Raw genomic sequence first — 13,820 nt, 5'->3', positions numbered from 1 at the left:
GGTGTGGCTATTGGATTACAAGTCCTTACAAGCTGCAGCTAACGTGACTGGTCTTAGGGCCTTAGCCTAGCAATCCTACTTGGAACAGGCAATGTGCGCCTGTGTGTTTGTTTTCCAAGTATGACTTCAGTTGTAGCATGTCAGTTAGCCTGACGTTTTTAGGTACAGTGTGCATTCTGTGAAGTCAGAAGCCAATAGCAGTAGCTTGAGTATATCCTTCTGGCACCTAGCCTATAGGAATTGCTTTGCAGCTTTAGGGTAGGTCCGAATGAGCTGTTTGTTTTGCAGGCAGAATCCAGACCTTCAGCTGCATTTACAGCAGAGACCTCCTCACCATCACAGCCCAACGTCTTCACTAACATCTTTGGGATCTTTGACACTGCTGCAGTCTCTGCCGCCATCCAGGCTGTCTCCTTCTCAGCATCAGCCTCCTCTTACTCCCAGCCAAGGAGACCCCTTCTCCCTGCCACGGACCCAGCAGCTGTTTCTGTCCAACCAAGTCCATCAGGGAGATCTGTACCGACTGTGTCAACCTGTCATTGGACAACAGCAACATCAACAAGGGGATTCCTACTCAGCGCTGCCCAGGCCTCAGCCAGCGCCTTCTCCTTACCAGCAGTTGACAGTGGACCCTTTTGCCATTGTCTCCAGAGCCCAGCAGATGGTGGAGATCCTATCAGAGGAAAATAGGTCTCTGCGGCAAGAGCTGGATGGGTGTTATGAGAAAGTAGCAAGGCTGCAAAAGGTAGGGCGTTTGGGGTGGCTTCTGTCCCTGTTTGCATAGTGTGGGGTCAGTGCTCGTATTTCGCTTCTGGGAAGTGCCAAAACCCAGCCAGTGGATGAGCCGCCCCCGACATGGGCGTACAGAGCCCTGATGCAGTGTTCATCTTTGGACACATCTGTACTATTTTTATTTGTCCTGGTGTCCCCTAAGGAAATCTGGGATCTGTGACTTTGTGAGGGTTCTTGAGATGTGTCTGTTAGAGACTCACAAATTTCGGGGCTCCTTAGAGAAATAGAAAGGAGCCAAGATGTGTTTCTACTTGTGGGTTGGATGTTTGACACCAACATCCTGCTCTTCTTGCAAGGGTGCGGTGGAACACAGGCAGGATGGTGCTGCTGCACTCGTCTTGTTAGTGGCTTCCTAGAGGCACCTGGTTGCCCACTGTGTGAACAGACTGCTGGACTTGATGGGCCTTGGTCTGATCCAGCAGGGCCTTTCTTAAGTTCTTATGTTCTTATGAGCTTGGAGCTGCTTGCAGATGGTTCCCAGGCAATGTACGGACTTGGTAGAGCGACTTGATTTGTTTTTAGCCTTTTGTGTAAGAAGTGTGTCCTTCATTAAATATTTGATCTACCCTTGCATCTTCCTGGAGGTTTAATCAGGTCTTTTTATAACATCTCAGAAAACATATACATATACTGTATGTATTCCATGATAAATAGTAAAGATATAGAATGCCTCTGTTTGTTTTGTTTTAATTAACTACTGTAGTTGGAAACAGAAATTCAGCAAGTTTCAGAGGCCTATAAAAATCTGGAAAAGTCTTCTTCAAAGAGGGAAGCTTTGGAAAAAGCCATGAGAAATAAGCTGGAAGGGGAAATCCGCAGGCTTCATGACTTCAACAGGGACCTCAGAGGTAAAATAATTTTTTTAAGTGCTAAAGTTCATGGATGATGCAGTCAAAATTAATAATGTGGTTTAAAAGATTCTCTTTAAATTATCACTATTTCAGCTGTAAAGCACTTTGACATCTCAAGTATTATTGTACTTTATGTTTGCAAACACACTGTGTGGTCATTTGGGCTGGGAAATGTTGGCTTTCTGTACAGCACACTTGGGAACCAGACTATTATGCACTGTCTCAAAAATGTGAAGAGAGACTGTGTGCTGGCTGCTTCCTTAAGGGTATATGAAGTTGCCTGACTCTTCTCATTATTATGATACTCCCCTGATATTTCAACCTGCCTTTTTCAGGCCTCTTAACCTGAGGCTACATTTTTACCCCACTCTCTGTGACCAAAGCAAAGTTGGCTATTTCCTTGATTATATCAGTTTTTGACATTATGCCTTGGAAAGTAAGAAGACCCCAAATTACATAATTGCACTAGTGACTCTTTCTCACATACACACCCTGGAGTCTTCTCTCAGATGCAGGTCAGAGTAGACATGTCCTTTCTCCCACTGAGGTCATTGGACATCTTCATCAGCGGGTTTTGTCCGTCCTATGCTCAGGGAGGCAGGATACAAAAAAAGCCTTTCACTTCCTGTCCTCTGTGTTAGGACCACCCTCTAGCTTCCAGTTCTCCTCCTACATTAGAGGGATAAGCAGTGTTCGAGGTTAGCTCTGTAGCGAACTCTCTTCTTTATAGCCTATCTAACTGTATTTGTTTCTATTTTCCTGTCCACATTTTCTCTGTCTCTGCATTTAACTTGCCTTAGTCGGTGTGCATCCAGTCCCCCACACCTTGCGTTTCCCCCCTTCTCTTCCTCCCCCCTCCCGTCTCGTCTCAGTCTGAGTCATGTTGGATAGTGGGGAAAGAACGCAGGAGGAACTTATGTCGGGGGACGAGGAGCAGATAGAAGGGCTCCTTACCTCCCGACGCTCCTCTCAAGCGGCAACAAAAAGCCGTGAAGGGGGAAAGCGGGCAAAACAGCCCGATACGCAGGCAGCGGCACACAAGTGGAACCTCCAGTCAGAGGGCGATCAAAATGGTGTAAAGAAGACGCGCGAAGACAAAATGGCCGCCGCAACCCCTCGTTCGGCCCAGAAGGGTTACGAGGGCGAGGTGGATGCGCGTAATTCCGGCTCTTCGGGAGATCATGCTACAGGCGATATTCCGGGTAATGTAGAAGCGGCTCCTTCTTTTAATCCCACGGGGGGGGGGCGGGAGATAGAAGCCTCATTGAGCTTATGAGGATGGCTTTGAGAGAGGAATTTGCCCACCTTGGCGACCCTTCCTACGGAGGCCCTTCAAGTTCCAGAGCCTCATCGTGCCACTCGGGGTCAGAGCGAGGGGAGTGCTCGAGCGGCCCAAGCCAACCCTGGCCGACCAAGGCAGCAAAAAAGGCCCGGTTACCACCTTCTAAGACCCACTCCCGCTTTCTCTAGCGACAGTGAAAGAGAAGACAGGGAGTTTTCTTCAGAAGATAACACTGAAGGGGTCGAGGCCCATAATCAAGACCAGCAGTCCCGTCTTTTCTCTGGAGAGGATTATCAGGCCGCCTTAGACTTTCATGAAGATGAGGCAGCCAAAAGTAGGGCCAAATTTAGAGGCACCAAGGAATTTTTTGCCAGGTTGAAGACCCACACCCAGTCTGTGCCATTCCCCGAGTATTTTGAGGACCTTATTAGGTCAGAATGGGACAAGCCTCTTTCTAATAGGCAACTCCCTGCCACTGTTAAAAGAATGTATAGCCTGGAACCACGGGCCACTAGCCTCCTTCAAGTCCCCTTGGTGGAGGCCCCTGTAGCCGCCCTGCAATTGGCAGGGCTGTTGTCAGAGGATGGGGCAGGCAACATTAGGGATGCCTTAGATAGAAAGGCGGATTACGCTATTAAGAAATCCCATGAGGCCTCGGCCTGGTCCATTCAGGCTTCGGCTACTGCCGCCATATTTGCTCGTGCTTCTATTATATGGATCAGGAAGCTGATCTACCTGGTTCCACAAGACAACAAGAGTATTAAATGTCTGACGCCACTCTGGACTCTATGACAATGTCGGCCAGAGCGCTGGCAGTTTCTTCCATCTCTAGGAGGGCACTGTCGCTGCGATCCTGGCCAGCTGACTTCGGCTCTAAGTTCATTCTGTTGGGCTATCCATTTTTTTTATTTTTTATTTTATTTCCCCCAAAAATCATTTCATATTCCATTATACATAGCCATTGATTAATTATATTGTAGCAGTATTTTCTTATCTTATAAAATGTAAATTTCTTTAACTTCCCCTCTCCCCTCCTCTATCTCTTTATTTTCATTGTTGCTCTCTTTGTAATTATTGTCTAATTCTATTATGACAAATCATCCATATCCCCTACAACAAGTCAGAATTAGATCAAAATAAATTTCTTAATATCACAGTTAAGTTCATTCAAACAGTAATTTGTCCATGCCTCCCATTCAGTTGCAAATTCATTATCGTCTTTTTGATTTATTGATGCTGTAAGTTTTGCCATTTCAATTAGTTCCATCATTTTTTCTATCCACTCTGATTTATTTGGTATCTATTGGGGTATTGTTGGGCTATCCATTTGAGGGAGGACGTCTTTTCGGCTCCAGGTTGGATGACATCCTAGTCGAGACAAAAGACAAGAAAAAGGCCCTGCCAAAATACATTAGGAAAGAAGGTAAGGGATCTCACTCTTCTTCCTTTCGTCCCTTTTGAACGTCACACACTCTGGCAAGAGGGAGATCAGATGGCAGAAAGGCAAGTGGAACTCCGGAAGGGGCTCCTTCCGGAAGGGATCCAGATTTGACAAGGATTACCAACCTCAGCAGTCCTCCGATAAGTCCAACAGGTTCAATGATAAACCCGGGAAACAATGACTGCTGGGACTCTCTGGTGGGGGGGAGGCGCCAACATTTTGCAGACTCCTGGGAAGCCCTCAACCCAGATTTGTGGGTTTGGAAAATAATCCGCGAGGGATACAGTCTGGAACTTCGCAAACTGCCTCCGGACCGTTGCTTTTTCTCCCCCACCTCTTCAAATCTGGACAAAAGGGCACGCACTCAAGCGGCCATAGATCACCTGCTTCAAATCAAAGCAATCGAGCCAGTGCCTCTATCAGAGCAGCGCGCTGGGTATACTCAGTGTTTTTTACGGTGCCAAAAAGGATGGTATCGTGCATTGGTATAGTGCTGTGGGCTCGCCTCCACATGAGGGATCTACAATGGTTTCTCAAGCCATTTTAACTGCAGATCACTCAAAAGAAGAATCTGCGCTTTACAGTAGCGAAATCAACGAAGGACAGCCTAAGATGGTGGACCAGATTCCAGAACCTATCCAAGGCCCAGGTTTACCTCCAGCAATCCACCACACAAATCTATACAGATGCCAGTCTGGAGGGCTGGGGAGCCACTTTGCACCAACAGGTAGCTCAAGGAAAGTGGACCCCGAAAGAGAAACAACTCCACATAAATCTATTGGAGTTACAGGCGATCTGGAAGGGTCTGTTGGAGTTTCAACCGAAGATCAAGAAGATCAAGAACAGCCATGTGCTTTTGCGGACGGACAACGTCTCAGCAAAAGTTCACATAAACAAACAAGGCGGGTCTCGTTCTTCATCCCTTCACGTGGAAGCCATGACTATCCTGAGCTGGGCGGAGACTCACCTGGCCTCCCTCAGAGCAGAGCACATCAGAGGTGTCTTAAACACATGGGCAGATTGGCTCAGCTGGCAACAACTGGATGAGGGAGAATGGGCCTTAAACAAGGAAGTGTTCCTTCAGATAGCGGAAAGATTCGGACATCCCGTCATGGATCTATTCACCACAGGCAACAATCATCAGGTTCCGAAGTTCCTCTCAAGATTTCTGCACCCAAGAGCCGAGGGGGTGGATGCTCTGATGTCCCCGTGGCCTCAGGGCCTTCTCTATGCATTTCCACCATTGCCGGCAATCTCCAAGGCACTTCTGAAAATCAGACAGGAGAAAGCTATGGTCGTCTTCATAGTGCCCCATTGGCCTCGACGTCCTTGGTTCACGACTCTGAGTTATCGGTTCAAGAGCCTTGGCCACTACCACCGGTTCAAGACCTCCTGCAACAGGGTCCCTTATTCCCCCAGAACCAGCCTGGCTAAAACTGACCGCCTGGCTCTTGAAAGGTCAAGGTTGTTAAGGCTGGGTTACTTCCCTAACGTGGTCTCCACTATGTTGGAAGCAAGAAAGCAATCTACCAGAAGGATATACAATTTTTCTTGGAAAGCCTTCGTCAGATGGTGCGGGAGGAAGTCTATCAACCCGACCTCCATCGAGATGAGCGATCTACTAAACTTCCTTCAAGAGGGACTTTCCCAAGGTTTGAAAGCCTCAACTCTCCTCCACCAGGATGCAGCTATCGCGACCGTGATCCCACAGTTAGGTGAATATCCAACAACCAGACACCCACACGTAGTTACCTTTTTAAAAGGAGTCTCTGCCATCTCGCCTCCAACAATTCATAGGTTACCCACTTGGAGGCTGCACGTAGTTTTGCAGGCTCTGACTCATCATCCCTTTGAGCCGTTACAGGAGGCCTCTCTAAGTCACCTTAGGATGAAAGGTTTTTTCCTTACAGCTGTGACCTCGGCTAGAAGGGTGTTGGAGTTAGCGGCATTATCATCTAGGAAAAACTTGTGAGTTCCACGCAGATAAGGTCGTCCTGTGCCCAGATCCTAGAAGGTAAATTCTAGGTTCCATAGACTACAGGAACTCCACCTTCCTTCCTTTTGCCCTCATTCTTCACACCCAAGAGAAAAGAATTGGCACACCTTGGATGTGAAAAGAGCCTTACGCATCTTCTTGCAACGCACTGAGCCGTTCCGAAGGACTGAATCTTTATTTGTCTCGGTATCTCCGCCTAATAAAGGTGCAAGATGTCTAAAGCTGCTGTTAGCAAGTGCATCAGGCAGTGCATCCAGCTATGCTACCAGCTCAAAGATATTCCAGTGCCCTTGGGGATTTGCACATTCAGTCCGCAGTGCCCCTACCTCGGCAGCTTTCGATGGCCAAGCTTCAGTGGAAGATATCTGCAAGGCCGCCACTTGGTTGAGCCTCTCAACTTTTGTTCGACACTACAAAATAAATACCTATTCATCATCTGATGCTGCATTTGGGAGGAGGGTCCTTCAGAATGTAGTTACAGATAATCATTAAAGAATCCCTCCCAGTTAATGTCAGCTTTTGAAGATCCCGCTGATGAAGATGTCCGATGACCTCATGGGAGAACGGAACCTTGGCTTATCAGTGAAGGTTCCTTCTACGCTGAGGGAAGAGGACATCTTGCCCGCCCAGGGTGAAGAACCAAGTCGGATGATTTCACCATAGTCTCAGTTCAGGTGTTCCTGAAGTTACAAAAAAAAAAAAAGGAAAAAAGAGGGGTTTAGAACTTTCAATTAGATTGTTCTTGTGTTTTTACATGTTATTAACTCAGTGTTGAGTTGTATTTGTTGCAGTGACTGTGTTTTTCTTGAGTCCTTGTTCAGATTGTTTCTGTTCCGGTGTAAATCCTGCTTTGGAAGTCCTCGAACTGGAAGCTAGAGGGTGGTCCTAGCACAGAGGACAGGAAGTGAAAGGCTTTTTTGGTATCCTGCCTCCCTGAGCGGACAAAACCCGCTGATGAAGATGTCCTCTTCCCTCAGTGTAGAAGGAACCTTCACAAGGTTCTGTTTTTGGCACATTCCTCTTGCAGTTTTCATTCTGATCCATTTGTTTCCTTTGATCTCAGAAAGAAATTAAGATTCTTTTTAATTTTCTGACTTCAGCAACCCTAAACCAGGGGTCGGCAAACCGTGTCTCGTGAGCCGCATGCGGCTCTTTGGCCCGTTGAGTGTGGCTCTCTGAACTTGGTTCGGAGCCCCTGCTCTCGCGCCTGCTCACGCCGGCAGCCTGGCTGCGGAGCCGGCGCTCCTGAGAGAGAGAGAGAGCGCGCAAGAGAGCAGGCGAGTGGGCGCGCTGTCTCTCCCCCCCCGCCGTGGAGAATGGCCGGGTCCCCCTTGCCCTCAATGGTTGGGAGGCTAAAGCCTCCCCTCTAGCCGCGCGATTGCTGGGCAGCTCGGCTGTTCCTGACCCGACCCGCCCGCCTATCAGCTGTTGGGCAGGGCGGGCTTCCTTTGGCGGCGCGTCCCCAGCAGCGGCGCTGGGCCCCTCTTCTGCGGCGCCGACTCCGTTCCCCCATTGTCTTTTTTCCCTCCTCAGCACTAGAACAGCCCAAGCCCCGAGGAATCCTACCTGGCGAGTAATTTGAGCTGGGAGAGGAGTTTCCCTTTGTTGCGAGACACCCAAGTCCACGTGTCACTTTTTCAGCGTCTTTTCCTGTTTGGGGCTTTTTTCCAGGAAGTCTTGCGGCCATGCCGGCAAGGGGCGCTTAGGGGGATTTAGCCAGAGGGCGCGTTTTCAAGGGGAGGAAGGGGAGGTGATCGCGCGCAGAGAAGAGCTTGCTGAAGAGATATCCACTGGATCCCCAGGGCGCTGCAAGCTCCGGGGAGGGAAGAGAGCGACGTGGGGGGGTGTATGTGTGTGTGTAAAGTGCCATCAAGTCGGAGCGAGCAGCAGGAGGAGGATCCCCCGCCCGGCTGGGCCTTGCCACCACCTCCTCCACCCACCCCTTTCAGAGGAGGCCCGTCTGGTGCGGAGGGAAGGAGGGAGGGTGCCCAGCCCAGCTCTCCTCTCTGCCTGCCTGCCTGCCTGCCTGCCTGGCTTGCCCAGGACCCTAAGCCCTCTGCCCGGATCTCCCACCGGCCGGCCAGCCCCGAGGGGGGGCTCCTTCCTACCCACTTGCGAGGGGGGATGTGGCGATGAGCCACAGCTTCAGTCTTGTGAGAGGCGAGCGGGGTGGAGCAGAGCCTCCTTCGCGCCCACCCGCCAGCCACGCCCCTCCGCTTGCACAGGCCCAGAGGGCGCCTGAGAAGCTGCCGGCCATGCCGAGTGCTGGCGCTTGGCTTCTGTTCCCCACTCGCCCGGCCATCTGCGCCCGCTCCAGCGGCGGCAATGGCGGCAGCTTCTGCGGGAGAGTCCGCGGGCTGCCACCAATGATGCCGGAGGTTCCCCACCCCTGCAATAGGTAGACCTGGCCTCCCAATGGGACTCAGCCGGAGGCCAGGTCTACCAATAGGCTTTTATGGCGGTAGACCAGGCCTCCAGACGAGGACTCCGGACAGGGAGGGGGAAATGGCAGGGACTTACAATTTAATTTTTATTGATAAATAAGATCACTATTAAGTATGATATCAAGTTTTATTCAGTGTACCTATAGTTTAATTAAGACTTAAAACTTTAATTGAAGCTTATTAAATTAATAAACAGTGTACCTATCTATATAGTTTAAGTTTAAGTAATTTGGCTCTCAAAAGAAATCTCAATCGTTGTACTGTTGATATTTGGCTCTTTTGACTAATGAGTTTGCCGACCCCTGCCCTAAACCATAAGCAGTGGTTGGCTCCGTATGCAGGGCTTGATTTTTTTCTTTTATATGTTTTTTTTAATCATTAGCTCAGAAGTCACACTCACCTTTAATTTAAAGATTATGGCTTTCTCAAAGGAAGTGGTGCAATGTCCAGCATTGTTTTGGTACCAGTTATAAAAAGTCTTCTGAGCTTTCAACTGATACCCCAAATATCCTTGTTTTGGAGCCCCTCCATATGTTACTGGGATGAGATGGGAACCCCTCTTCTGTGGCTTCGCCTGATGTTGCTACAGTAATGTTGGGAAGCTCAGAAGCAGGTGAGCAGTGCTGATCAGCCCCTTGTGATGGACAGGGGGCTGCCCTGCCCCTGAGATGAGAAAGAGGGCCTGTCTCATAAGAACATAAGAACGGCCCATCAAGTCCAGCAGTCTGTTCACAAAGTGGCCAGCCAGGTGCCTTTAGGAAGCCACAAACAAGAGCAGACCTGGTGATGAGCAGACCTGGCACTCTTGGGCCAGGGCAGGCGGGTGTGGGTAGAAACCTGTGTGTGTGAACAGATCCAAACCAGTGGTTAGTCAGTGGGAGCCTGTTTGTACCTGTAAGCGTTAAACGTACTTTGTTTCAATTTGTGTATCAAATGTTGTACTACAGGCAGAATTAGGTCAGTTATCTTTGGAAGCAAGTGTGTGTCTTTATGCCTTTACTCTGAGGTTAAAAATCTTCTTTTGCTGATGATAATGTATTAGGTGCCCTGAAATGGGACACTTTCTGACCGGGTTGGATGAAAACTATAGACAAGAAATTGCCACTGGTTGGTATGGCGACTACTCTTATTACTGACCTGGGTAAAACAAAAGCTTTTTCTCTGATTTAAAGGCAAGTTTTAGGAATTGATTAAAGAAGTTCACTATTCAGGGCTTATCAAGTTTGTTTACCCTTGTCCTTCACTATTTCTCTCCCGAGATCTTTACCCCCTTATATGTATTATTTAACTACTCCGTACTAGTGGAGAGCTTTTCTATTTGCATGATTAAATATTATTAAACCCTATGGTTTTCAAGGAAGATTTTTGACTAGGCCTTATTTTGATAGAATTTGCCCTTGCGTACCTTGATAAGATTGACACATCATTTCATGTTCTGCTTTAATGCCTTTAAAAAAAAAGTATTAAGGATTACTATATTAAGCCACTTATTATGGATAAGGCATCTCCCTATATTTTGAAATGATCCTAAAATTACTTTGGCAGTCACAAAAATTTGTCTTGGTCCTTTTATCCCTTGCATCCAAAAAATGAAGAATGTTAAATTTTTCTGCTGCTCAAGATTTGTAAATCTGAGCTTCTAAGGGAATAAAAGGAAAGAGAATTCAAACCACACTCTGAAGCCATGACTAGCTAAGATTTATGTTCCTCAGCTAGGTTTCTCTTTTGACCATCCTGTGCTGCTGATTTGTTCTTTAAAAACCAGCCTGTAAAAGAATAGATCTTAGTTATTTCCATGTAACTCTTGCTTCGGTGATCTCCGTGTTCTTATTGCTCACAGCAGTGAACCCGATGCGTTTGCGCTTGTTACACTGTGACTGAGGGGAAGGCTTATTATATCTCAGAACCAACCGGTGCCCCAAAGTCATATCATGAATATCTTTCCAAAAAACTTTCACTTTGCTACAACTCCACCATTGGTGGAAAAATGTTCCCACCTCACTTTGACATTTCCAACATTTTTCTATTCCTCTTTCATTCTTCTTCATCTTTGATATTTTAAAAGGCGTCAGGTACCATCTATAATGCATCTTATAGTAATTTTCTTTTATATAATAGCTGGATGGAAATTTGAGGCCCTTTTTCCGTGTATATTGCCAATCCTCTAACTGAATTTAATGTCCCAGATTTCTTGCCCATGACACCATAAATTCTTTTACACAATCATTTTCTGTATCTAATTTCAAACTCTCCTTATACATCTTTCTGATTAAATGATCATCATCTTTTAGCAGTTGATCCGTTAATGTGGTTGATTTTAATTCAAATCGTATTTTTTTTTATCTTTAATATATCTCTTAATTGGGCAAAAAGCTACCATTCGTTTCGTTTATCCTCTTTTTCCAACATGTCCAAGGTTTTTAGTTTATGTACTACTCTTTCCTTTTCAATGATTTCTAATAGTAAGTCCTTATATGTAAGCCACCTGTCCTAATCTTAAATAGTGCCTCATGTGGTGAAAGCCATAAGGGGATCTTATCCATTAATTTCTTTCTATATCTGTTCCACACCTTACTTATTGCAAATCTCTGTATATGATGACCAAATCTTTTATTTATTTTTTCTTTTCCATACCAAATATAAGCATGTCAACCAAATGTTATTTAAAACTCTTGGCATTAGAAGGGGAGGGAGAAAAGAGTCTTCATCCTAGGGTTGCCAGGTCCCTCTTCTCAACCGGCGGGAGATTTTGGGCGCGGAGCCTGAAGAGGGCGGGGTTTGGAGAGGGGAGGAACTCCAATGCCATAGAGTTCAATTGCCAAAGTGGCCATTTCTCTCCAGGTGATCTGATCTCTATCGGCTGGAGATCAGTTGAATTAGCAGGAGATCTCCTGCTACTACCTGGCAGTTGGCAACTTTACTTCATCCCCATGGTATCAGTATCCAAGCGGGACTTGCAAACCTTCCTAATTAAAATGCATCCCTTGCACGCTTCTGCTTAGAATGTGTGTGTCACTAGTCAAATATTCAAATATATCTGGAACCACTTACTCCATTCAAGTGAGGCATCTGAGAAGGCCACGTCCATAGTCCGTCTTTTCCTTGTATGGCATAGTGTGCTCATTTGCCTCAGGCGATCCTGTGAAAGTTCACACTGAGAAATGCTCTTGCTATTATGGGATTTTAGAATGGCCTTGTACAGCTGAATACATTTCCCTGTACAAGGAAGATTGCGGGGGGGAGCTACCCTGTGAAGTAAATGTTGTTTAAAATGTTAACCCTGTTTTATGTTTCACAGAGTGCTATTCTAGACAAAAACTTTCTGTTTCGTCAGAGGTCATTGAACATCCTTTATTTGTGTGTTTGTACCTATGGAGAATGTAGCTGCGGGGGAGGGGGGGAATGCCACATTTCAAATTGGCCAGTAGGCTCTTTGGGTTTTATAAACTGCCTAATTTTCTTTAATGTCTCTTGTCCCTGCAGAACGCATGGAGACAGCCAACAAGCAACTGGCAGAAAAAGAGTTTGAGGGTTCTGAGGATAACAGGAAAACAATCTCCCAGCTCTTTGCACAAAGTGAGTCCAGATTATTGCCCTAATTTCTAACAACTCTTTTGTGAGTGCTAAAAGTGAGATAAACACGGTAAGTGTAGCTTTGAAGTGATGCCACGTGAAGACCACTGGGACAAGAAGACTTGATAATTGTTTAGCTTAAAGCATAAAGACTGATGCAGAAGATGTTTGCTTGAATCTTGATGTGGGGCAATCCAGTGCTGAATCTTTCTTCACACTAACTTGTGTTCTTCAGCTATTTCATTGTTGTATAGAATTGTGGCCACACAGAAGGGGCCTGATGTAATTCTTTCCTCTCTTCATTTCCCTCCTTTCCAAGCATACTTTTTCTCTGAAACATCACTGAATGTTGCAAAACTATCCAAGAGCTTAGTGAGGTAGGGAAAGTAAAGAAGCCGTAGCTGCAAATTTCTTTTCTGGCTCTTTAAACTGATGAAAAGAACCCATCCGTGTTGTTGGGCCACTGCTTTACCTAGATAAGAGAGAGTGCTTTGGGATTAGGCATGTTTCAAGTCGTAAATACATTTAAAACAGGCCACAAGTAGGTTATAGATCAAATCAAGCCTGAACTGACCCTAGAAGCTAAAATGAATTTTGGTCTCGTCATGAGACGACAGGAGTCACTGGAAAAGACAGTCATGCTAGGAAAAGTTGAGGGCAGCAGGAAAAGAGGAAGACCCAACAAGAGAGGGATTGACTCAATAAAGGAAGCCACAGCCTTCAGTTTCCAAGATCTGAGCAAGTCTGTCAAAGACAGGACATTTTGGAGGACTTTCATTCATAGGGTCGCCATGGGGAATTTTTCACGGAGATTTCCTGCTGTTTCGATGCTGATTTGCGTCGGAGTCAAATTTTGGTTCTTCACTGCAGATCCAGCTTTTCCCTGATAGAGGTATAAAAGCCGCGTTATGTCAGCGGCAAACCAAACCACTTCTGAGCCGTACTTTCTAGTAGAAGCGCGTTTTGTTGCTCGGATGCCCATGAAAAAATGTTTGCTTCGCTCCCCGGGACATCTCCTTTCTCCTCCCCCAAGAATGATGATTGGCTGGGGGAGTTTCGCGCTCGGACAAGAATACCGCCCCTTTTGCTGCCTGCCTGCCTGCCTGCCTAGAGTCCTGGCACTTCTCTCCCTCCGTCCCGGAGGCTGGCGGGCGGGCAGGCGGCACGCCTTCCCCGCCCCTCGCCCGGGATGGGCCTTGGAGCTGGGCCCACACCTCCAAGCCCAGGGGGACGTCGGATGGATGGCTCCAGGGGGAGACCGGCAGGGCCACGCCATGTGCTCCTCGCGCGCTGGGGGTGGTGGTGGTGGCAGCTCGGTCTAGGGCAGCTGGACCCGTGGGGGGGATGCTCAAGGGAAGGGGCTGTTGGCCCCTCTACCCCAGAGGGGAAGGGGGATTTTTGAGACATCGGATGGGAAAAATGTGCATCCTGAGAGCGGAAA

At 47.3% G+C, this 13,820-nt stretch overlaps 1 protein-coding gene across 1 annotated transcript in view; it reads left to right on the top strand.

Annotated features, from left to right (window-relative positions):
- AMOT (angiomotin) overlaps window positions 1-13,820 on the top strand; it is an 87,275-nt gene that overhangs the window by 35,275 nt on the left and 38,180 nt on the right. Inside the window, exons 3-5 of the mRNA XM_056859557.1 lie at window positions 289-745; window positions 1,496-1,640; window positions 12,290-12,382. Coding sequence (XP_056715535.1) covers window positions 289-745; window positions 1,496-1,640; window positions 12,290-12,382 — 695 coding nt within the window. The remainder of the gene's footprint in view (window positions 1-288; window positions 746-1,495; window positions 1,641-12,289; window positions 12,383-13,820) is intronic.

This window comes from Euleptes europaea, chromosome 13 (assembly GCF_029931775.1).
Source record: "Euleptes europaea isolate rEulEur1 chromosome 13, rEulEur1.hap1, whole genome shotgun sequence".
Classification (NCBI taxonomy): Eukaryota; Metazoa; Chordata; class Lepidosauria; order Squamata; family Sphaerodactylidae; genus Euleptes; species Euleptes europaea.
The sequence above is the reverse complement of the archived record's forward strand: the minus strand, read 5'-3'. Positions and strand labels throughout refer to the sequence as shown.